This window comes from Corylus avellana, chromosome 8 (genome assembly GCF_965113065.1).
Source record: "Corylus avellana chromosome 8, dhCorAvel1.hap1.2, whole genome shotgun sequence".
NCBI classification, from domain to species: domain Eukaryota; kingdom Viridiplantae; phylum Streptophyta; class Magnoliopsida; order Fagales; family Betulaceae; genus Corylus; species Corylus avellana.
The window spans coordinates 789,874-809,359 of NC_142497.1; the positions used below are offsets into that span (position 1 = coordinate 789,874).

The window sequence follows — 19,486 nt, forward strand, 5'->3', positions numbered from 1 at the left end:
GTCATCCATACGTTCAATGATAGCTATAATAGCTTAATTAACCAGCCATATGTGATATTATTATTATTATTATTATTATTATTTTAGGTTGGAAAAAGAGAAATTTTATCTAGGTTAAAGAATTTTTTAGAAGGATAAGGGGATCACTTACCACGTCAATTGCACTGTAAGTTTATAAAAAATTTATAGAAAAAGCTATAGTACGTACTCCTGATAATTTTCGTAAACTTTTTACAATTTACTGTCTAGCTAGCCCCAAAAAATATTAATGTATGTACGACACACACCCCATTTTCATTGTTTATGTTAGGTAGCATTAATTTGAATATAAGGATTTGATGGAGGGAATTCGGATTTGAATACTTGGTTTAAATTGTTTGAATATGTATGTATGTAAAGAACAATTCTTTGATGGTAGTAAAATTCGTGAATAGTTGGATTTTCACAGCTGATCAGCAAATAATGTTTAGATATATGGTGTGAAATTTCATGTTCAATCACTAATGTGTTTTTCTTTTACAGATCCAAACCTTGTATCTATTTAAGAGTGATATTAGAGATTATATTTTTACTCTACAACTATTCTATAATGCTCAAGCGTCAATCTCAACCAACTATTGGATTTTTTTATTTATTTGTTTTTTCTAAAAAACAATGATTGATCCAAGAAATTAGATTGACACATTACCATCATGGGATAAAAATGTAATTTCTTGTATTGCTATTTATTTAAGCAATCACTTTTAAAATTATAATCAAATTCCCTATATACGAATACTATTAGAATATTAATTAAATGATTAAATTTATCATTTGCTATCCGTTTAAGTTTTTAGAATAATTATCAATTTAATGTAATATAATATCGGAGCAAAATTTATGAATTCCAACTCTAATTCTACAATTTATCTCATTTTTGGGAAATTATTTGGACAAAAAAATATCACCCGTGAGAGTTGGTAGTAAAAACGTGGAACATTAGGGATACTAGTAGCCAAGTTAGTTGAATCGAATTCTCAACAATTTGCTATTTAGATCGTTAATAATTCAGACAACAAATATTAAAGAGGTCTTATGAAACTTACTTATTCTAACAAAGAGACACATTTCTCGAAACTTATTTAGACAAGTAAGTCATTTAAAATTCTCTCATATTTAGTGTATAAATTGTTCACAATTCAAACTATATGTTAGAAGGGAGATTTTTATCCCTCTAAAAATGAAGTAATTTTTACCATTAAAGCTGAGATAAAAAAATAATAAAAATAATAATAATAATAAAAAAAAAAGACAAAATTACTTCAAACCGACAAGATGTTTATCTAGCTAAGTTAGATTCCCACGCGTTATAGTTAAGGAAATCTTTAGTAAAGTTATCTCTTAAATTTTTGTTCAACCATCTATTGCTAGCAATTGAAACAATAAATTACTGGAATCGGGATCCATATTCAAACATTAATTCTAAGCTAAAACAAAGGCATCCCAAAACATTAGTTGTGCCACAAAACACAAGTGAAAAGCTATTTATCCTGCTCTTCAATCATTGTTTGATTTGTTATATATGCTCAATGCAGGCAGGAGGTCCGTCGTGGGATGTTTTACTTGGAAGAAGGGATGGGACAACAGCAAACAGAACTGGTGCTGATGTTGCCCTTCCAGGACCCTTCGAGACCCTGGACGTTCTAAAATCCAAGTTCTTAGACGTCGGCCTGAACACCACCGATCTGGTTGCTCTTTCCGGTAACTCTTGCATGCTTATTAATTAGGACTTTTAGATTTGACGGAAAATAGATAAAATGTCCATTATATATTACAAAATACAATTATGCTTTGAAAAAGTAAATAACTAAAATAAAAAATATAATTTTTAATATAAAATGAAGAATAAATTTATTGAGCTGGATTGATATATGTTTTGATAAAGAATTGGCGGGCCACATGCATAACTTTTGGGTGCTCACACATTTGGACGCGCTCAGTGTGTGTCATTCAGCGCTCGTCTATACAATTTTAGTGGCACTGGAAGTCCTGATCCGACCCTGAACTCAACCTACTTACAAACTCTCCAAGGAATATGCCCGAAGAACGGAACTGGGACTGAGCTAACCAATTTGGACCTGACTACGCCAGATGTTTTTGACAATTACTACTTCTCTAATCTTCAAGGCAACAATGGCCTTTTGCAGAGTGATTAAGAGCTGTTCTCAACCAACGGGGCGGATACTGTTGACATTGTCAACTACTTTAGCGCTTACCAATATGCTTTTTTTGTCAACTTTGTGGAAGCAATGATCAAAATGGGGAATATAAGCGTGTTGACAGGGACAGAAGGAGAAATTAGACAAAACTGCACCTTAGTTAATGCAAACACTTATGGTTCAGATGGTCTTTTACATAGCTCTATTTAAATATAGAGAGATAAGACCAAGTAGTACTGCAAATAAGCCATAGATGCAAGTTGTAAGTTATGGTTATGATGAAATATATATGTAAGTAACTTAGTATGTATATGCTCAATAAAAAGTCTTTGAAACTTGGAATAATGTAATATATATGTTAGTATATGTCACGGTTTCTTCACCACATTGAAATGTATCCTAGAAAACTCGGAAACTTAATATAAAATGGCGCGCGTGCACACACTCGAAAATAGCACGGCCTGAAACTAGCTAGCTAACAGAGGAGCTTGTTAGTATTTTTGCCTCAAGGAGAGAATTTCTATACCCATCAACATATATAAATCTCTTTTGTTGATCATCACTATTTTAAGTGAAACATATGGATTTATTTTATGATTTAGATTAAATTTTACGAATATAATAATATATGTAGTGCCATATACATTATTATATGCAATAAAACAAAATTTTGACTATAAAATAAAGACAATTTCTACTCCTAGTTGAATAGCCCAAAGTTTGATTGGCCTCCTCCCCTGAGTTTAAAAGAGTTGCTGTATATATATGGTCTTTCTTTTTCTCCTCCTCATTTCTCTCTAGGCTCAAACGTACGATGGTGTAAATGAGACACCTTAAAAGTTAAATCAAGGGAAATGATAGGTATTCAATTTATTTGCCTAACTTAAGTCCATGGCCACCCCTACCAAAGGTCAAATCAATATATCAAATCTTACTGGTCAAATCAAGAGAAATGATAGATATCCAATTTACTTGCCTAACTTAAATCCATGCTACCCCCACCAAAGGTCAAATCAATATATCCAATCTCACTGCCCACAGACCACCCAGCCCCAAGGGTCAAACCAAGAGTAGTCCCTCTGTATCTGAAAAAGAAAGGGTGGTCAAAAACAGGGACCATCGAGCGGTCGAGCCACCCAAAAGCCTGCAAACCCTCCCCTCTCTCTCTCTCTCTCTCTCTTTATGCAGCTTTTGTTGAGAGCTTTTTAGGTGGCTGGACCACCCAACCTCACCTCTCTCTCTCTCTCTTTTTTTTTTTTTGTTTTTTGCATCAGGCTTTTGCAAAGCAGAACCACCACAAGGAAATTTATGGCACGTGCCTATAATGATTCACTTACATTCGAATCTTGTGCTGTTTCCTGCCCAAAGAAAAGGAACAGGAAAAATGTAGAAAAATAGAAAAAATAGAGCTCCATGCACGATTAGGAAACTCTTTGTCCAAACAAGCCCTCACATCCTCTAATCCAAAATGACACTCAAGGTTCATATTTTGAGGGATTGTGGCTTTGTTTGGTAAAGCTCTTTTTTTTTTTTTTTTTTTTTTTTTTTTTTTTTTTTTAATTATACTGTTCATTACAATTTCTCAAAAAAAATCAACATTAAAACATTTTAACTTTTTTTATTTTTTATATCACATCATTACAAAACAATTTTTTTTTTTTTTTTTTTTTCACATCAATCTACATTGTCTAAGAAAAAGGCTTTACCAAACAAAGCATGCATGGCTGCATCTCTTGCTAAGTGACATCATGAACCTAATATACTTACCCCCTTTTTTTTAAGAATTATGTCATGTGATTAGAAGACATTATGTTTTATACAAATAAGAGAGTTCCAATCACATAATCTTATCAAGTATACACTTAATTTTTTTTACAAATTAATGTGACACTTTACATGAGTGACATGTGTCACAACATGAATAAAAAAAAGAAAGTAATAAAATATTTGATAGGTAAACTTAATTGTTTAGTGGTTAATATGAAAGCAAAGGTGGATAAAGAATTTTGGTTGCTAGGAGATCGTGCATAACAGCAAAATTGAGAGCAAAATGGACGTAGGCTCCTTAGTCAGTGCAAATGGGAAAATGGTTAGCTTTCGTAGATGCTTTGTAAAAAAATAGTTGGCTTTTTGCTCTATTTTAGGCACAGTTTTTCCACCGCACAATAGCTAGTTCCTTGAACATGGATTTTAAACACTTTGAAAATACGTAGCCTCTTTGTTTGACAAGTCTTTGTTTGACAAGTACTTTAAGCATATCCCCAAAATCTCGATTGTCTTTTGAATTTGAAAATAACACTTTGAAAACTATGAAGTTTGAAGCCATATAAGCTCTTTGTTTAATAAGTTAAAGCAACTCCCCCGAGCAAAAAAAATTTCTCACTTACCTTATTTTGGAATGTCATCCACACGTTCAATGATAGCTATAATTGCTTAATTAACCGGCCATATGTGCTATTATTATTATTATTTTTTAGGTTGGAAAAAGAGAAATTTTATCTAGGTTAAAGAAAGGGTAAAGTCCACATACCCCCCTCAAACTACCATCAAATTGACATGTCCCACCCAAATTTTCATTTGTGATAATGTCCCCTCAAAACTATCAAAAAATTGTCAATGTCTCCCCAAAGACTAGCAATAAGACAAAAATGCCCCTATAGATTTCTCAATAAGATAAAAATACCCCTATAAATTCAAAAAAAAAATTGATTTTTTTAAAAAACGAAAAAATTTTAATTTAAAAATAATATTTTTTTAAAAAACAATATTTTTTAAACAAAAAATTTTAATTTTTTTTAAACGGAAATTTTTATTAAATAAAAAACTATTTTTTATTTAGTTTTAAAAAACAAAAAAAAATCATTTTATTAAACAAAAATTTTATTTTTTTAAACGTAAATTTTTATTTAAATAAAATTATAAAACAAAAATAAAAAAAACGAAAAAAAAAAAATTGGCCAACGTTTGGATTTTTTTTTTTTTTTGTTAGTTTTAGGTTTTTTCTAGAAGTTTTAGTTTTAGTTTTTTTTTTTTTTCAATTTTACTAAGGGTAATTTCGTCATTGGGGGGAACATTGACAATTTTTGGTAGTTTGGGGGGGACATTGTCACAATTGAAAGTTTGGGGGAGACATTGTCAATTGAGTGGTAGTTTGAGGGGGTTATGTGGACTTTTCCCTTAAAGAAATTTTTTTAAAAAAATTTATAATAAAAGTTATAGTACTCCTAATAATTTTCATAAACTTTTTATAATTTACTGTCTAGTTAGCCCTGAAAAATATTAATGTATGTACGACATGCACCCCATTTTCATTGTTTATGTTAGGTAGCATTAATTTGAATATAAGGATTTGATGGAGGGATTTCGGATTTGAATACTTGGTTTAAATTGTTTGAATATGTATATATGTAAAGAACAATTATTTGATGGTAGTAAAATTCGTGAATAGTTGGATTGTCACAGCTGATCAGCAAATAATGATTTAGATATATGGTGTGAAATTTCATGTTCAATCACTATATATTGTGTTTTTCTTTTACAAATCCAAACCTTGTATTTATTTAAGATTAATATTAGAAATTATATTTTTACTCCACAACTATTCTACAATGCTAGCTCAAGCGTCAATCTCAACCAACTATTGAAAATGTTATTTTTTATTTGTTTTTTCTAAAAGACTATGATTGATCCAAGAAATTAGACTGGCACATTAACATTGTGGGATAAAAATATAATTTATAGTATTGGTATTTATTTAAACAATCACTTTTAAAATTATAATCCAATTCCCTATATACGAATGCTATTAGAATATTAATTAAATGATTAAATTTATCATTTGTTATCAGTTTAAGTTTTTAGAATAATTATCAATTTAATTTAATATAATATCGGAGCAAAATTTATGAATTCCAACTCTAATTCTACAATTTATCTCATTTTTGGGAAATTATTTAGACAAAAAAATATCACCCGTGAGAGTTGGTAGTAAAAACATGGAACATTAGGGATACTAGTAGCCAAGTTAGTTGAATCGGATTCTCAACAATTTGCTACTTAGATTGCTAGTAATTCAGACAACAAGTATTAAAGAGTTCTTATGAAACTTACTTATTCTAACAAAGAGACACATCTCACGAAACTTATTTAGACAAGTAAGTCATTTAAAATTCTCTCATATTTAGTGTATAAATTGTTCACAATTCAAACTATATGTTAGAAGGGAGATTTTTATCCCTCTAAAAATGAAGTAATTTTTACCATTAAAGCTGAGATAAAAAAATTTTAAAAAAAAATAATAATAAAAAAAAGAAGAAGACAAAATTACTTCAAACCGACAGGATGTTTATCTAGCTAAGTTAGATTCCCACGTAGAGGGATTAATTAATCGTATGAAACATATAATTATAATGCCCATCCCATGCCCGACAAGATAAAATGGGCAGGTGCACCAAGTGGGGTTGTGAGAAAAGTATAAATGTGTTAAAGTCTTCATTGTGCCCTACCCAAGATAATTCTAGATGCTTCAAAAGGAAGACGAGGACTTGGAACATGAACTGATGAACATACCTATATGCCTACATGCCCTATCTTCTTCAATTACACCTAACCTCAGACCATATAAGCCTTAATTTATTAGACTGGAAAAAGAAAAAGAAAAAGTGAAAGAAAAAGAAAAAGAAAAAGAAAAAGCCTGAATTTATTAGTAATAATCCAAGCAAAGCAATTTTCTTTTCAACAACTATTTTAGCTTTTCTACCTTACAAACTGCAAGCTGCTGCTCACTAATTCTCCCCGACCTTTCAACCCCATGCAGCATCCATCACAATTTCCTACAATTTTTAAATTACGAATTTTAGGTTATTTATTTCTAAGCATAGCTCGAAAAATGTAATGTAACTTGTTATAGTTGATAATTGAGTCATCTGGTTCTTGTTATTTAGGTTGTAAAAAAATTTGAACAAAAAATTGTCTTTTGGTTTACTGAAGAAAAAATGTCACTCCAAAAGTGAAGAAAAAACATTTTTGAACGAAAACTCTTTCTGGCTGCCTCGATAACATGCTACATTTTTAATATGTGGCATTTTCCAAGTGTTTCAATACTTAGAAATAACCTAAATTTCGTAATTTGAAAATAAAAATTGTAAGGGAATCTTAATCCATAAACTATACGTTGGCTACTCAATACCTAATTCTCTCCACCGACCATTTTTCATGACACGTGGATGAATCAATTGTTTAGACTGAGATTGTAAATACTCCTATAAAATAAGAAAAGATTATTAGAGTAATTCCAGCTAGAGGGGTTAGATGGCTGAATTGGCTGGCTACAAGTTTATTTAGACTAAGAGAAAACTATCGGAGTGACGCCGGCCGGAAGGCACCAGTGAGAAGCCTCTAATGCTTAATTTATTAGGATTTTTTTTTTTTTTTTTTAAGTGCATAAAGCGAACCAAGAGAGTAAAAAGAAAGAATGTGTATCTTTTAATAGGAGAAACTTCTTGTCCAATATCTTTGACATTGGTGTTACTAGTATGTGATTTTTCTTGTTAATAAATTGTATTAATAACTGTTTGGTGATTGACGAGGATGTATCTGCATGTTTTTATGTGCAGAAGACTTTAAGAGTTGTCGAATGATTTTTCTTGTGATGATGATTACGTGTTCTCATGGGGATGAGTTAGTTATGATCTTTTTATTTTCATGTAAAAGCTGATAATTGAGTGGCCCTCTTGTGATTATTTACATGCATTCACTCCAACATTGATGCATATGTACTGCGTACGATAATGTCATAATTTATGCATTTAATAAACTTTAGATATTTTCAATATGGATGCGTCTGGACGACGTTAATGTCACATAACGTACAGTTAATGCATTTCCAATCGACTTTAAGACTTTTTTCACTTAAAAAGAAATAATAAAAAAAAACAACTTTAGAATTTTCCAACATGCATGCTTTAGACTTTTCCAATCTGATGAACCTTCTAAGTGGTTGTGTGTACCTCATTTTCCCAACCCAGGGGCGGACCCAGGCTTGGGGTTGGGGGGACGAATGTCCCCCCAAAATTTTTCAAATTTTCATAAATTTCCTTCAAATATACCAATTTTATAAATTTGTCTCCCCAAAAATCATATATTTGTCCCCCCAAAATATTATTTGTGTTCCTTTTAATTATTATTTTTTAGTTTTGCCCCCAAAAAAAAAAAAAATTACTTGTGTCCCCTTTAAAATTTTTTAATTTATTATCATTATTATTATTATTATTATTTTAATTTTGCCCCCTCTTTCAACATAAAAACACCTAAAATACCCAATTCATTTAGTTTCCCTCTATATTCTAGTTCACTTCTAATCAAAAACTTAATTTGGTTTTAGACCCTCACTATATATGAAAAAAAAAAAGTTAAATAGTTTTAGTTCTTTGAGTGGCTTCTAACCAGCAGTCAGTTTTTTGAGTGGTTATTTTGAGTCATTTAGGTTTACAATATTTGTTTTGACATCACAAGTTAAATGGTTTTATAATTTATAATTGCAATTTTTTTTCTTCTTCTTAAGCTGTTAATTTGCTAGTTGCTTCTACTACTGTGTATTTGCGACGACATGAGATTAAATGTAAGACTTCTATGCTTTATTTTATAAAAACACGTACAAACACATATAAAAAAATTATATGCATCTATGTGATTTTGTATTTATATAAGCTGGTCAATCTATCCAACCAAAAAAAAATCCGTCCCCCCACACTACAAATCCTAGTTCCGCCCCTGTCCCAACCCCTCATAATATCCGACCGTATCAATAATACAGAAATTTGAATGGTTTAAAAGATAAGATTTCAACGTTCACATTTGGTTTAACAAATGTCTAGCCAAAATTTAACTAAAGAACACCTTTTTTTCTTTTTTCTTTTTTTTTTCTTTCTTTTTTTAATTTAGATATTGGCCTTCTTAAAGTACGTTCATCATTTTAGCTATCAATTTTTATTATTCTATTTAAAATATTATTTCTATATTTATTTTCTCTATTTCCAAAGAGGTAAGAGAGAATTAGATTAATTAATTAATTATTATTATTATTACAATGCTCAAAATTTGTTGAGCACCATAACGGTTTGTCAAATCTTTAGCTAAAGTGGCTAGTCGAATGAGGAGTTTTATTTTTTTGACATTTTTTACTACATATGTTAGTATTCTTAGAGCATTTACATTGAGCTCAACAAAATAGTCTTTTGTAACTAAACACACACCCCATCCAGCTAACTACAATGGCCAAACCACTGTTGAGCAGCTACGGTTGATAACATATAATATAAAATTTGTTCTATCATATCTCGCAATAAAAAATAGATTTATCTTCTCTCCTCCAATTGTTATTAATGAATGACACTTTAACTTTAATAATAAAGAAAAAATTATTTAAATGGAATAGTAAAATGCTGAGCTAGATGTCGGTGTTTTGAAAAAGTAGATAGCTAAAACTGTGATTTTTTAGCTAAAATTTAGCTAAATATTTACTGAGCAGAATGTAAGTGTTCTGATGGGCATGTCTGTTTCAAACATATTAATTGACATATTCCTTTCTGTGTTGTTGGGATAGTCTAATAACATTGAATCAGAGCCTATTTGGAATTGCGTTTGAAAAATAGAGCTTTTAAATCAAAAAGAGCTTTTGGACAAAAGCTAAAAGTGCGTTTTGATCATTTTTAAAATTTTTGTTCGCTTAAAAGCGCTTTTAATTTTTTTACCAAACGAATATATACTTTTTTCTTCAAACGGACTTTTTTAGTGTTAAAAGTACTTTAAGTCCCTCAAACGCAATCTTAATCAACCCCTCGGTCCAAACGTGTTAATTAGTATACTTCTTTTCTTTTATTTTATTTTTTGGGGTTAAGGAACGAACATGCTTGTCACTTTATAAATAAAGGACCACAATTTGCTGTATCAAACACTCATCCACGTCATTCTTGTTTATAGAGAAAAGATGTCTTCATCTTCTTACTGCAGCACTGTGATAGGTCTGTTGTTGGCATTTTTGCTTGGAGGATCATTATGCAATGCCCAGCTGAGTCCAACATTTTACAACGAAACATGTTCAAACGTGTCGAGCATCGTACGTGGAGTCATTGAGACGGCGTTGCTCACCGATTCACGGATTGGCGCCAGCCTTATCAGGCTTCATTTCCATGACTGCTTTGTCGATGTATTTTCTGCTCCATTTTCTTACCAACCAAACATATCTCTTATTGGGAATCAACTATTTATATAAACATGTTTGTTTAACTAACTTTGTTGTTGTAGGGTTGTGATGGATCGGTTTTGTTGAACAACAGCGACACCATAGAAAGCGAGAAAGAGGCTGCCCCAAACAATAACTCACTGAGGGGTTTCGGTGTTGTCGATGACATAAAAACTGCGTTGGAAAGTGCTTGTCCCGGCATTGTTTCCTGCGCCGACATCCTCGCCATTGCGGCTGAAGAATCAGTTTCACTGGTACCATCCTCGCCAATAAAAAAATATGACTTATTTTAAACGCTTATATGAGATGAACGATTGAAATTTATAAATTCGATAATCTCAAATTTAAAGAGATTCTAAAAAATCTCAATCATTAGTATATGTTGTTTGCATCGGACAGAGGCAAAAACTAATAATTAATATCCATATATATATATATATATATATATATATGCTCACTGCAGGCAGGAGGTCCGTCGTGGGATGTTTTTCTTGGAAGAAGGGATGGCACAACAGCAAACCGAACTGGTGCTAATGTTTCCCTTCCAGCACCCTTCGAGGCCGTAGATATTCTAAAACAAAAGTTCTCCGACGTTGGCTTGAACACCACCGATCTGGTTGCTCTTTCCGGTAACTGTTGCTTAATTATTAACTCATACGTACGTACCCTCTTTAGTTTAAAATCCTGTCGTAGTACCGAATACGCTCTTAAAGAAGGATCGGAGTACTTAAATGTAGGATTCCAACTTGGAATCGAACTCTAATTTATTACTACGTTAAATCACCATTTGCCTATAAAATTATGATAAGAAAGATAAATTTATAGATTAATTAATATTTCTGAGATATGAAAAAAAAAAAAAATTGAAAAAATATGCACATACTGGTTTAAGGGATATTATAACAATTGAAAGTTATGAAAAATATTGCGAATTGTTTGATAATTAGAAGAAGTAAATGTATTTTTCCTTAAAATAATAGTTCACAAATAACGAAGACAATGGTATTGTGATAGAAATAAGAGTAATGTTATTTATCACATTTTATCTCATGCTGAATAGCTAATATGGCCATTTGAACCATACTTTAGATTTTCTTTTTTAGGAATGCCTGATCCAATATTTAGTTGAGACTACCATATTGACACTGTGTGATAAAAATACAATTTTTAGCATTACTATGAAAATAGTACCCGTTTTGATAAAGAATTGAAATGCACAATTTTTAGGTGCTCACACATTTGGACGTGCTCAGTGTCTGACTTTTAGTGCTCGACTATACAATTTTACTGGCGTTGGTGATTCCGATCCAACCTTGAACTCGACCTACTTAGCAACTCTCCAAGGGATATGCCCGCAAAATGGAACTGGGATTGAGCTGACCAATCTCGACCTGAACACGCCGGATACTTTTGATAATATCTACTTCTCTAATCTTCAAACCAACGAGGGTCTTTTGCAGAGTGATCAGGAGTTGTTCTCAACCAACGGGTCGGATACTATTGACATTGTCAACAACTTTAGTGCTAACCAGACTACCTTCTTTGCCAACTTTGTGGTCTCAATGATCAAAATGGGAAATATCAGCGTGTTAACGGGAACAGAAGGAGAAATTAGACAGAACTGTGCCTTAGTTAATGCAGCCACTTATGGATCAGATGGTCTTTTGCATAGCTCAATTTAAATATTGAGAGATATATAAGGCTGAGTACAAATAAGCTAAATGCAAGTTAATCTATGGTAATTGGTAATGATATTCATATATGTATAAGTGTCAGCATTTATATATACTAATATACACCTTTTGCTGCACATTTGGTACTTTTGATTTGAGTGTATTGAGACTTGAAATTTTGAGTGTTTTCATAGGATTCGGCTTATATGCTGTTATTTCAATAACAACATGTATGTTGTAGTTTAATCAATGTTCAAGATTGAATCTCTCAAAATTTCTCTTCATTTTCTCTCTTTTATTAAAAACTTCTAAAATTAAGTCAACTTTGAAATTTAATTTTGACCATTGATTAAACTATATCATACATGCTGTTATTAAAATAACAGCATGTAAGCCATATCCGTTTTCATATATCCGCCTTTTGTACTCTATGTGAATTTCGTTAATGCCGAACCATATAAGTTTTTTGTGTTCTCTACGTGTGCTTGTTATATTTTTCTTCTATTTCTCAACTTGTTTATCATTCAAAATCTTAGTTTGTTACTATGTACCACCCAATTTACAATTTTCAATTATTAAATTAATTATCATCTCTTCACTATGATCACATAGGAAGATGCTTCAGTGGGCTTCCATGAGAAAGAAAAAGAGAAAGAGAAAGAAAACACAGTTTGAATTGGCATTAGTACTTTGCCATTAGGGGAAGAAAGCTCTTGAAACAAAAGCTATTGCACATGCGTCAGCAGCCAGCAGGCATGGCATCTGGAAGGGAAGGGAGGATCTTGGCCTTGGCCCCTCCCCCTCTTAACTAAAAACTTCAATAAAATATTGTTACATATATATTATATTTGGGCCAAAAATATTATGTTTGATTCCTATTCTCTTGACTCCTGTGCTCTCGAACGCAGTAACACCAGAACATCTTGCAGAGCTCAGCACCCATACAACCGAAAAACACAAAAAAAAACTCTTGAAAAATATTACACAAAAGAAAGAGAAGTTTCAATGCTATTGTGAGGCTTGAGACTGCAGAGTTATTGTCTTCATACTTTGGCCTCCCTCGATAAGAATTCCTGGTCAGGCCATTATAAGAGACCTAGACATCTAGGGGGAAGTGGTAATTGATGAACGTTCAAGCATTTTGGCATCTGATCTGAATAATAGATATGACATGTCTTATTCATCATTGTGGAAGCTGTAGTATCACCTAATCATTAGAGAGCATGTCAATCCTCCATATGCCTAATTCCTCACATTGCATGAACATGGTGAGTAGGTCTTGGTTAAGCATGTCAGGTAAATTTGAAAGACCATCAAACATTAAAGTCATCAAACAAGGAAAGATGCCTTGCCTTCCTACATTGTAAATTAATTGATAACAATTTAACAAGAAACACAGAATCTACCCATTTACAGTGTAATAAACGAATTTATCTACCAGCTTATTTTCCAACTTCAGCCTTTTAAAGTTGTTTCTATAATATCTCATTGCTCTTTCCATATACGGCCAGTGACTTTCAGCTTCAACTCCTGCCTACTATTGCTTCCAGAAAAGAAGAGTGCCAGATTTCTCTGAATAATTAATCCATCTTGACTATCCCTTACCTTTTTGTGGCTATCGCGGATACTCCTTGGTATGCCTTGCCATGTAAGTTTCCTGCCATTTCCACCAACTTCCAGACTGTAACTAAATTGCTTGGCCTCGTCTTCATCACCCATGAATCGCAGGAAGGCCATGTAAACAGGTGCCGTTTCAAGATGGAAAGCCTCAAAGTGCAAGCAGAACTGACGGCCGAAGCAATTGAAGACCTGCACCAGATAAAAGAATTGCAAGGTGGCTTCAAATATTTGGTGTAATTCAAATAAAATTGAATGCAACAGAACCAGGTTGCATTAAACTACCATTATGATATTGGAGATAATGGGGAAAAGAATAAGAAAATGCTAAATATGGCTCCCTTTTTCAGATTTTCTTTAAGCATAAGCCAATTTCTACCCATTCTTTCCGAGAGCCAAAGAAAAGACAGAAAATAACACTTTGTTGACATATTAAGATATGTATATTCAAAAAAAAAAAAAAAACGAAAGGGAAAAAAAAAAAACAAGAGTAAACATACTTCTACAGGAAATCCAGCTGACATGCTTCATATATCAAACTAAAGGGCAATTGCTTTAAAGATATAACAGCTCTTACAGTTAACATCCATATAGCATTTCCAACTTCTTCAGGATTGGATTTCACATATCTGTGGCTGAAAGTACATCCATCTTGCATATCAACCTTGTGATCCTTCTTGAGATGCATGACAAGGAGTGGGATATCACCAGTGACAGAGCATTCAGCCCCAGCATAAGGGCAGTTGTATGGACGATATTTACAGTGTTTCTCATGTTTGAGCTTGCTGTAATATGGGAATATATCGTGACAACCCAATATTTGGTACTTGCAAGGGAGCTCTATTGACTCTGCCACTTTCTCTAAAGCCAAGCACCTTATATTTCCAAGCTCATGGCGGCATGTGGGGCAACAGTTGTGCATTCTAGCCTTGCAGTTTGAACATAGAGTGTGGCCATTTGGACACTAAGACATAAAATAAAGTAAGTTACAATGATGATATGATTTTTTTTCTCCATAAAACAGTTTAATAGAAAATATCTGCAAGTAATGCAGTGATTCAACAGACAGCTAAAAATGCTTAAAATAATCAAGCAGTTTATGACTCTGTTCAGTTGCAAAATAAGACAGGAAAAGGGATCAATGATGAAGCCATGAAGGCTGATGTGTTTAAAATTATCATGACAAAGATACTTGTCTTTACAAGTAAAATAGTGGTCAATATGAGATTTATAAAGACTTCTGGGAAAAGGCAGTACTCGAGATCAGGGACAGAAACATGAGTTTTAGTGTTGAGGAAGCAAAAAAAAAAAAAAAAAAGTAAAAAATTGGAGGGGGGGAATTAATTTTTGAGGGTTTACTTCATAAAAATATATATTTTTCACCCTGCTTTCAGCCACCCTCTCCTTGACTAAATACTTAATTTCATTCTTGAATTTTTCTGAAGTGATTGAAGATAACTTTTTGTGATTTTGTAGCACAATTTCTGGTTGTTCTGAAAGTGAATGCTTCATAAATTACAATCAAAACATTTTGTATGAGAGCATGTAAAATTGCAACCACTGAATTCTGTTTATAAGCAATAATACCCATGACTATAAATTGAGAATTTCCTATTAGACAGAGGAAGTACTAAGGTGTGTAAAGAAAATGTAATTCTCCAGAATTATTCAGGTTCTAAATTCAGAACCTATGAGAGTATACCTGGTATATTGGAGGGTTCATTAAATTCATGCAAACAGGACACTCAAGTAGCTCATACACATCATTATTTGATGACCTTCCAGGATTTCCACCTAAACCAGGGGCAGCTTTTTTGTAAGCAGAACTCCTTAAATCTGCACTGGAACTTGCCGGATCTGAATCCGAGGATGCAATGCAAGACTCAGTCACTTCATGGCAGAAGCCTCCTCCATGGCCAGCAGACATGTTTTCTTCCCTCAATTATCAATGATGGTATGTTCCTCTCCTCAAAATCAGATTGATATCAAAACCGACTATCTAGCATCACCATTTGTTATACAAAGGCGAATTTACCTAGTCATACAGAGCACCATGAGATGTTCAGTTACTGCTGCAGGTTATATATTAAACAAAAATTGTTTTGCATCACGTAAAATGAAAGCTTGAATTCAGTTAACAAAGGCAGGAAATTGAGAAATCCATCATAATTTTTTAGGAATGTAAGCATTGAATCCTTGTTAGAAAAGTGGAGACCAATTTTACAAGGGATCATCTAAAGGAATTTGATAGAGACCAATGTAACTAGTGAAGCAAATAAGTACTATTAATCTGGAAATCTACACATATCAGAACTTAACGAAAGCCTATGAAGCTGCAAACAAGCCTATTAGAATTATTATCACAGGCAAGGGAAACTGGTCAACAGATAGTTTGTGCTTATAATTACAGAAAGGGGTAGGCATAAAAGTGGCACAAACAGCACCTACTTCTGTCGAAACAACCATTAAATGGGCTAAAAAATTGGAAGTGTTATCTCCTTTTATCCTCTTAACAACTGGAGAAAATTCTATGGAAGAAAAAATCTAAAGATTTCTTTGCTAAAATTTTGCCGGTGGTATTGTACAATATGGAAGACAATAAACGAAACTACAATCACAAGCCAAATTTTGACCATCTAGAGAAGAAAAAAAAAAGAAAAGAGAAAAAAAGGAAAAAAAACGAGTCCATTTCGTTGATCAGTCAACATCACAGATAAAGGATTTATATTTTGGTTATAATGCTGCCTGCGCGTGGGCGGAGTCTTTGTGTTTGTATTGAGAAAATAGTTTATCACGGGTACAGGTCTTACAATATGAACAACTTAATAGAAACCTATTTCTATACAATTTTTGGAAGCATAATTCACTACAACTCTTCTTCTTGATTATTATCTGATCGGATAGCAAGAGCTGCTGCTTGATCTTGATAGCAGGCTAGCAGCAGCTTTGACGTTATCTTGGAAGACAAGATGTTTGATACAATAACTGAGAGAAAATAAAGAACAGAGAGAACAAAAACTAACCAATAACTGCAGCACCCCGATGAGAATTAGAGCCCATGAACCTGATCAACTGCCAAGAAGTCGCAAAGAAGGGAACAAACAGTGCAAAATGACCAAAAACTGTGATACCCAGATCAGATTCTGAGCCCAAATGCCTGAATATTCAATCCACTTGAGCATTCAATAATCGTATCATAGTTGGATCCCAAGGGAAAGTAGACAAGGTGATTGGCGAGGTGGAGCAACGTTCGTGAAAGCTGGCTCCGGGAATTACGTGTCTTAGCCTGATTTGGACGCCAACAAAATCAAACCAGAGTCAAAAAGACTAGATTTGGATTGCCTCCACGCACATTGGGCACCTAGCGATTGGTACAACACAGATACACACATAAATATATATGGGTCTGCGTTGCATTTTGGACAATATTTTAGTGTGTTCGACTGTTCTCCTTGTTGGTTTTCCTACATTTGTATAAAGAAATACGCTAATGGGGTTGTGTTATCTTCCTTAACAGTGACTCACTGTCGGCTTTTGCTGATGTTTCTTGCTTTCTTTGCCATTAGAAAGGCGACATTTCCCGCACGCAACGTTCGAATATTTTTCAATTCAAGTTTTGGGCAATCAGGCCCTTGAAAGTTGTGGACATTAAAGCGCAATTGCTATCAGATGTGGTAGAGTCCATGGAAGTCTAGCACGGTGGTTGGAACTGATTGGTCGAATCCTAGAAGAAGTCAAGGGATTCAGAAGAGGCATTTGATCATGAGACCAGCGGACCAAACACCTATCCAGGTCTTCCGGAGCTTACATAAGCTTTTGAGCCACTGTGATTAAAAGTTGATAAATGTCACGTTGCAATCTACAGCAGAATCCTAGGCAAGAAAATTGTTCAAAAGTGGGGATTTTGCACTTGTGTGGAAAATATACAAAGCAAAAAGTTTTGTGACAGCCTTAAATAACATATGTCAGAATTTGGCATGTTAAGGTAGATGCGTTAAACCCGTCTAATTATTGGATTTGGCTATAATTGACATATGTAGTCGTAAACACATATATTTCAACACGATTTAAATTTGACATATGAATACGAATTAATACCCCTATTTAATAGTCTTCTAAAAAGTAGTTCAATCGGCTGAAAACATGCCTAATAAAGCGGAGGTGACTAATTCGAATTCCCTTATCTTTTGTGCGGACATTAAAAAAAAAATACCCCTATTTAATAGATATGTCCATTGAGAAAAAAACTTGGTCCACGTACAAGTTGATTGCAGGTAAGAGTGGGGCTCAAATGATAGACTTTTTTTTTTTTTTTTTGGTTATCCAACCAATAATTACGCATGTCATGCTGTTTACATCAAAGTAATGAGTTTAAGGGAATCCAAAATTAACTAACATCTAACTAATTCTTAACGTTTTCCCTTTTATCAATGAGTATTATTGTATTCAACATAGAAACATGCATGGGGACAATAATAGGTGGTGAAGTGAGAAACATCATAAGCTCAAATCTCATAGTTGCAAAAGAAAGGGCTTATGGTTGTTGAACATCTTTCAACCACACCTTTAAATAACTATAAGATTTAAACTTGAGCAGAACCCTGAACATGAAGTATATAAAGTATAATATATAGGAAGTGTGATGCTAGAAATTATACTTTATCCTACTACGATCTTATTTTGTTGACTTGATAGTGTCAATCAATCTTTAGATTAGTTTTTATTAAAAAAAAATCAATGGCACGAACATTACTAAGGAGGAAGTTCAAGTTGCAATTCAAAACTTGATGAGCATTTCTCATTGTATATCTTAAGAGTTCAAAACTTTACTTGTCCAATGATGATAGCGGCACCAAACAATTCATATTGTAGGGACTGCTGAACTTTTTTTTTTTTTCATCATGTAATGAATTGGTATTTTTTTTCTATTGTTTTTCTCCTTTTTCTAATCACTGGTACTTAAATATAATGAAGAATTGAGCTTAGAATTGTATCAAATTCTCCAATTAAAATTTTAAATTCTAACAACCAATATTCTCAATATTTAATAACCAAAATATTCAAATTAAAAAACCACTTAGATTAAAAATTGAGCTTAGAGAAGGAGAAAAGAAAAAGAAATTTTTTTTTTTATTAAGGCTCCATGGGGGTGGCCGAGTGGGTACTGGGGGTGGTTTCGGCCACCCCCAATTTTTTTATTTTATTTTATTTTATATTTTTTTAAAATACATTTTTTTAATTTTTTTTTTTAAAAATTAAATAGGTGCCACGTGTCAACATCTGATTGGTCCACGTGTCAGTCTTAATGGTCAACTAACGGATTGACTAAGTTGGTCTTTTATCAAAACTTCAGGAGGGTCCTGTGATAAAAATGAAACCCTAGGAGTATTAGGTATTTAACCATTTTTTTTATTATTATTTTTGGGGTGCCGTGTGAAACTTTGGGTTGGAAAAAAAATGAATTTTTTAAAATCTTTGAGGGTGCCAACATGGCTCGGCCAAAACGAAAGTGAAAACCCTATTATAAATAAGGATTATAAGCTTTGCATCCTCATCCTTGTCCAAATGAAGGGGATGTAGCTCAGATGGTAGAGCGCTCGCTTAGCATGCGAGAGGTACGGGGATCGATACCCCGCATCTCCATTATTTTTGTTTTTTGGGTCAACTTTCTTAAATTATTCAGAATCCACCGCCAATAACCTAAGATCACAGCTACGACAATCACAGCCCACCCCCATCAATCATCATCGTCCACC

The 19,486-nt window shown here is 33.0% G+C and overlaps 2 protein-coding genes, 1 non-coding gene and 1 pseudogene across 3 annotated transcripts; 3 read left to right on the forward strand and 1 right to left on the reverse strand.

Moving 5' to 3' along the window:
* The first annotated feature begins 1,568 nt into the window (after positions 1-1,568).
* LOC132164579 (peroxidase 54 pseudogene) lies at positions 1,569-2,408 on the forward strand (annotated as a pseudogene).
* Positions 2,409-10,142: 7,734 nt separating this feature from the next.
* On the forward strand, positions 10,143-12,264 carry LOC132163534 (peroxidase 15). Its single transcript, XM_059573852.2, has 4 exons — positions 10,143-10,404; positions 10,503-10,694; positions 10,904-11,069; positions 11,668-12,264. The coding sequence occupies exons 1-4, from the start codon at positions 10,186-10,188 to the stop codon at positions 12,120-12,122; spliced, it is 1,032 nt and encodes a 343-aa protein (XP_059429835.2). The 5' UTR covers positions 10,143-10,185; the 3' UTR covers positions 12,123-12,264.
* Positions 12,265-13,410: 1,146 nt separating this feature from the next.
* Positions 13,411-17,421, reverse strand: LOC132163650 (E3 ubiquitin-protein ligase SINAT2). Its single transcript, XM_059574019.2, has 4 exons — positions 16,754-17,421; positions 15,433-15,765; positions 14,308-14,694; positions 13,411-13,922 (listed from the first exon to the last, which is right to left on the reverse strand). The coding sequence occupies exons 2-4, from the start codon at positions 15,655-15,657 to the stop codon at positions 13,599-13,601; spliced, it is 936 nt and encodes a 311-aa protein (XP_059430002.1). The 5' UTR covers positions 15,658-15,765; positions 16,754-17,421; the 3' UTR covers positions 13,411-13,598.
* A 1,879-nt stretch (positions 17,422-19,300) lies between these two features.
* TRNAA-AGC (transfer RNA alanine (anticodon AGC)) lies at positions 19,301-19,373 on the forward strand. The gene has a single exon. It is a non-coding gene; the product is annotated as a tRNA-Ala (tRNA).
* Positions 19,374-19,486: the final 113 nt, after the last annotated feature.

Coding starts and splice junctions, on each gene's coding strand:
- LOC132163534 (XM_059573852.2), top strand. CDS start 10,186: ATGTCTTCATCTTCTTACTGCAGCACTGTGATAGGTCTGTTGTTGGCA. Junction 10,405..10,502: donor TCCATGACTGCTTTGTCGAT/GTATTTTCTGCT, acceptor TTGTTGTTGTAG/GGTTGTGATGGATCGGTTTT. Junction 10,695..10,903: donor CTGAAGAATCAGTTTCACTG/GTACCATCCTCG, acceptor TGCTCACTGCAG/GCAGGAGGTCCGTCGTGGGA.
- LOC132163650 (XM_059574019.2), bottom strand. CDS start 15,657: ATGTCTGCTGGCCATGGAGGAGGCTTCTGCCATGAAGTGACTGAGTCT. Junction 14,695..15,432: donor TGAACCCTCCAATATACCAG/GTATACTCTCAT, acceptor TTTATGTCTTAG/TGTCCAAATGGCCACACTCT. Junction 13,923..14,307: donor ATGCTATATGGATGTTAACT/GTAAGAGCTGTT, acceptor TATCTGGTGCAG/GTCTTCAATTGCTTCGGCCG.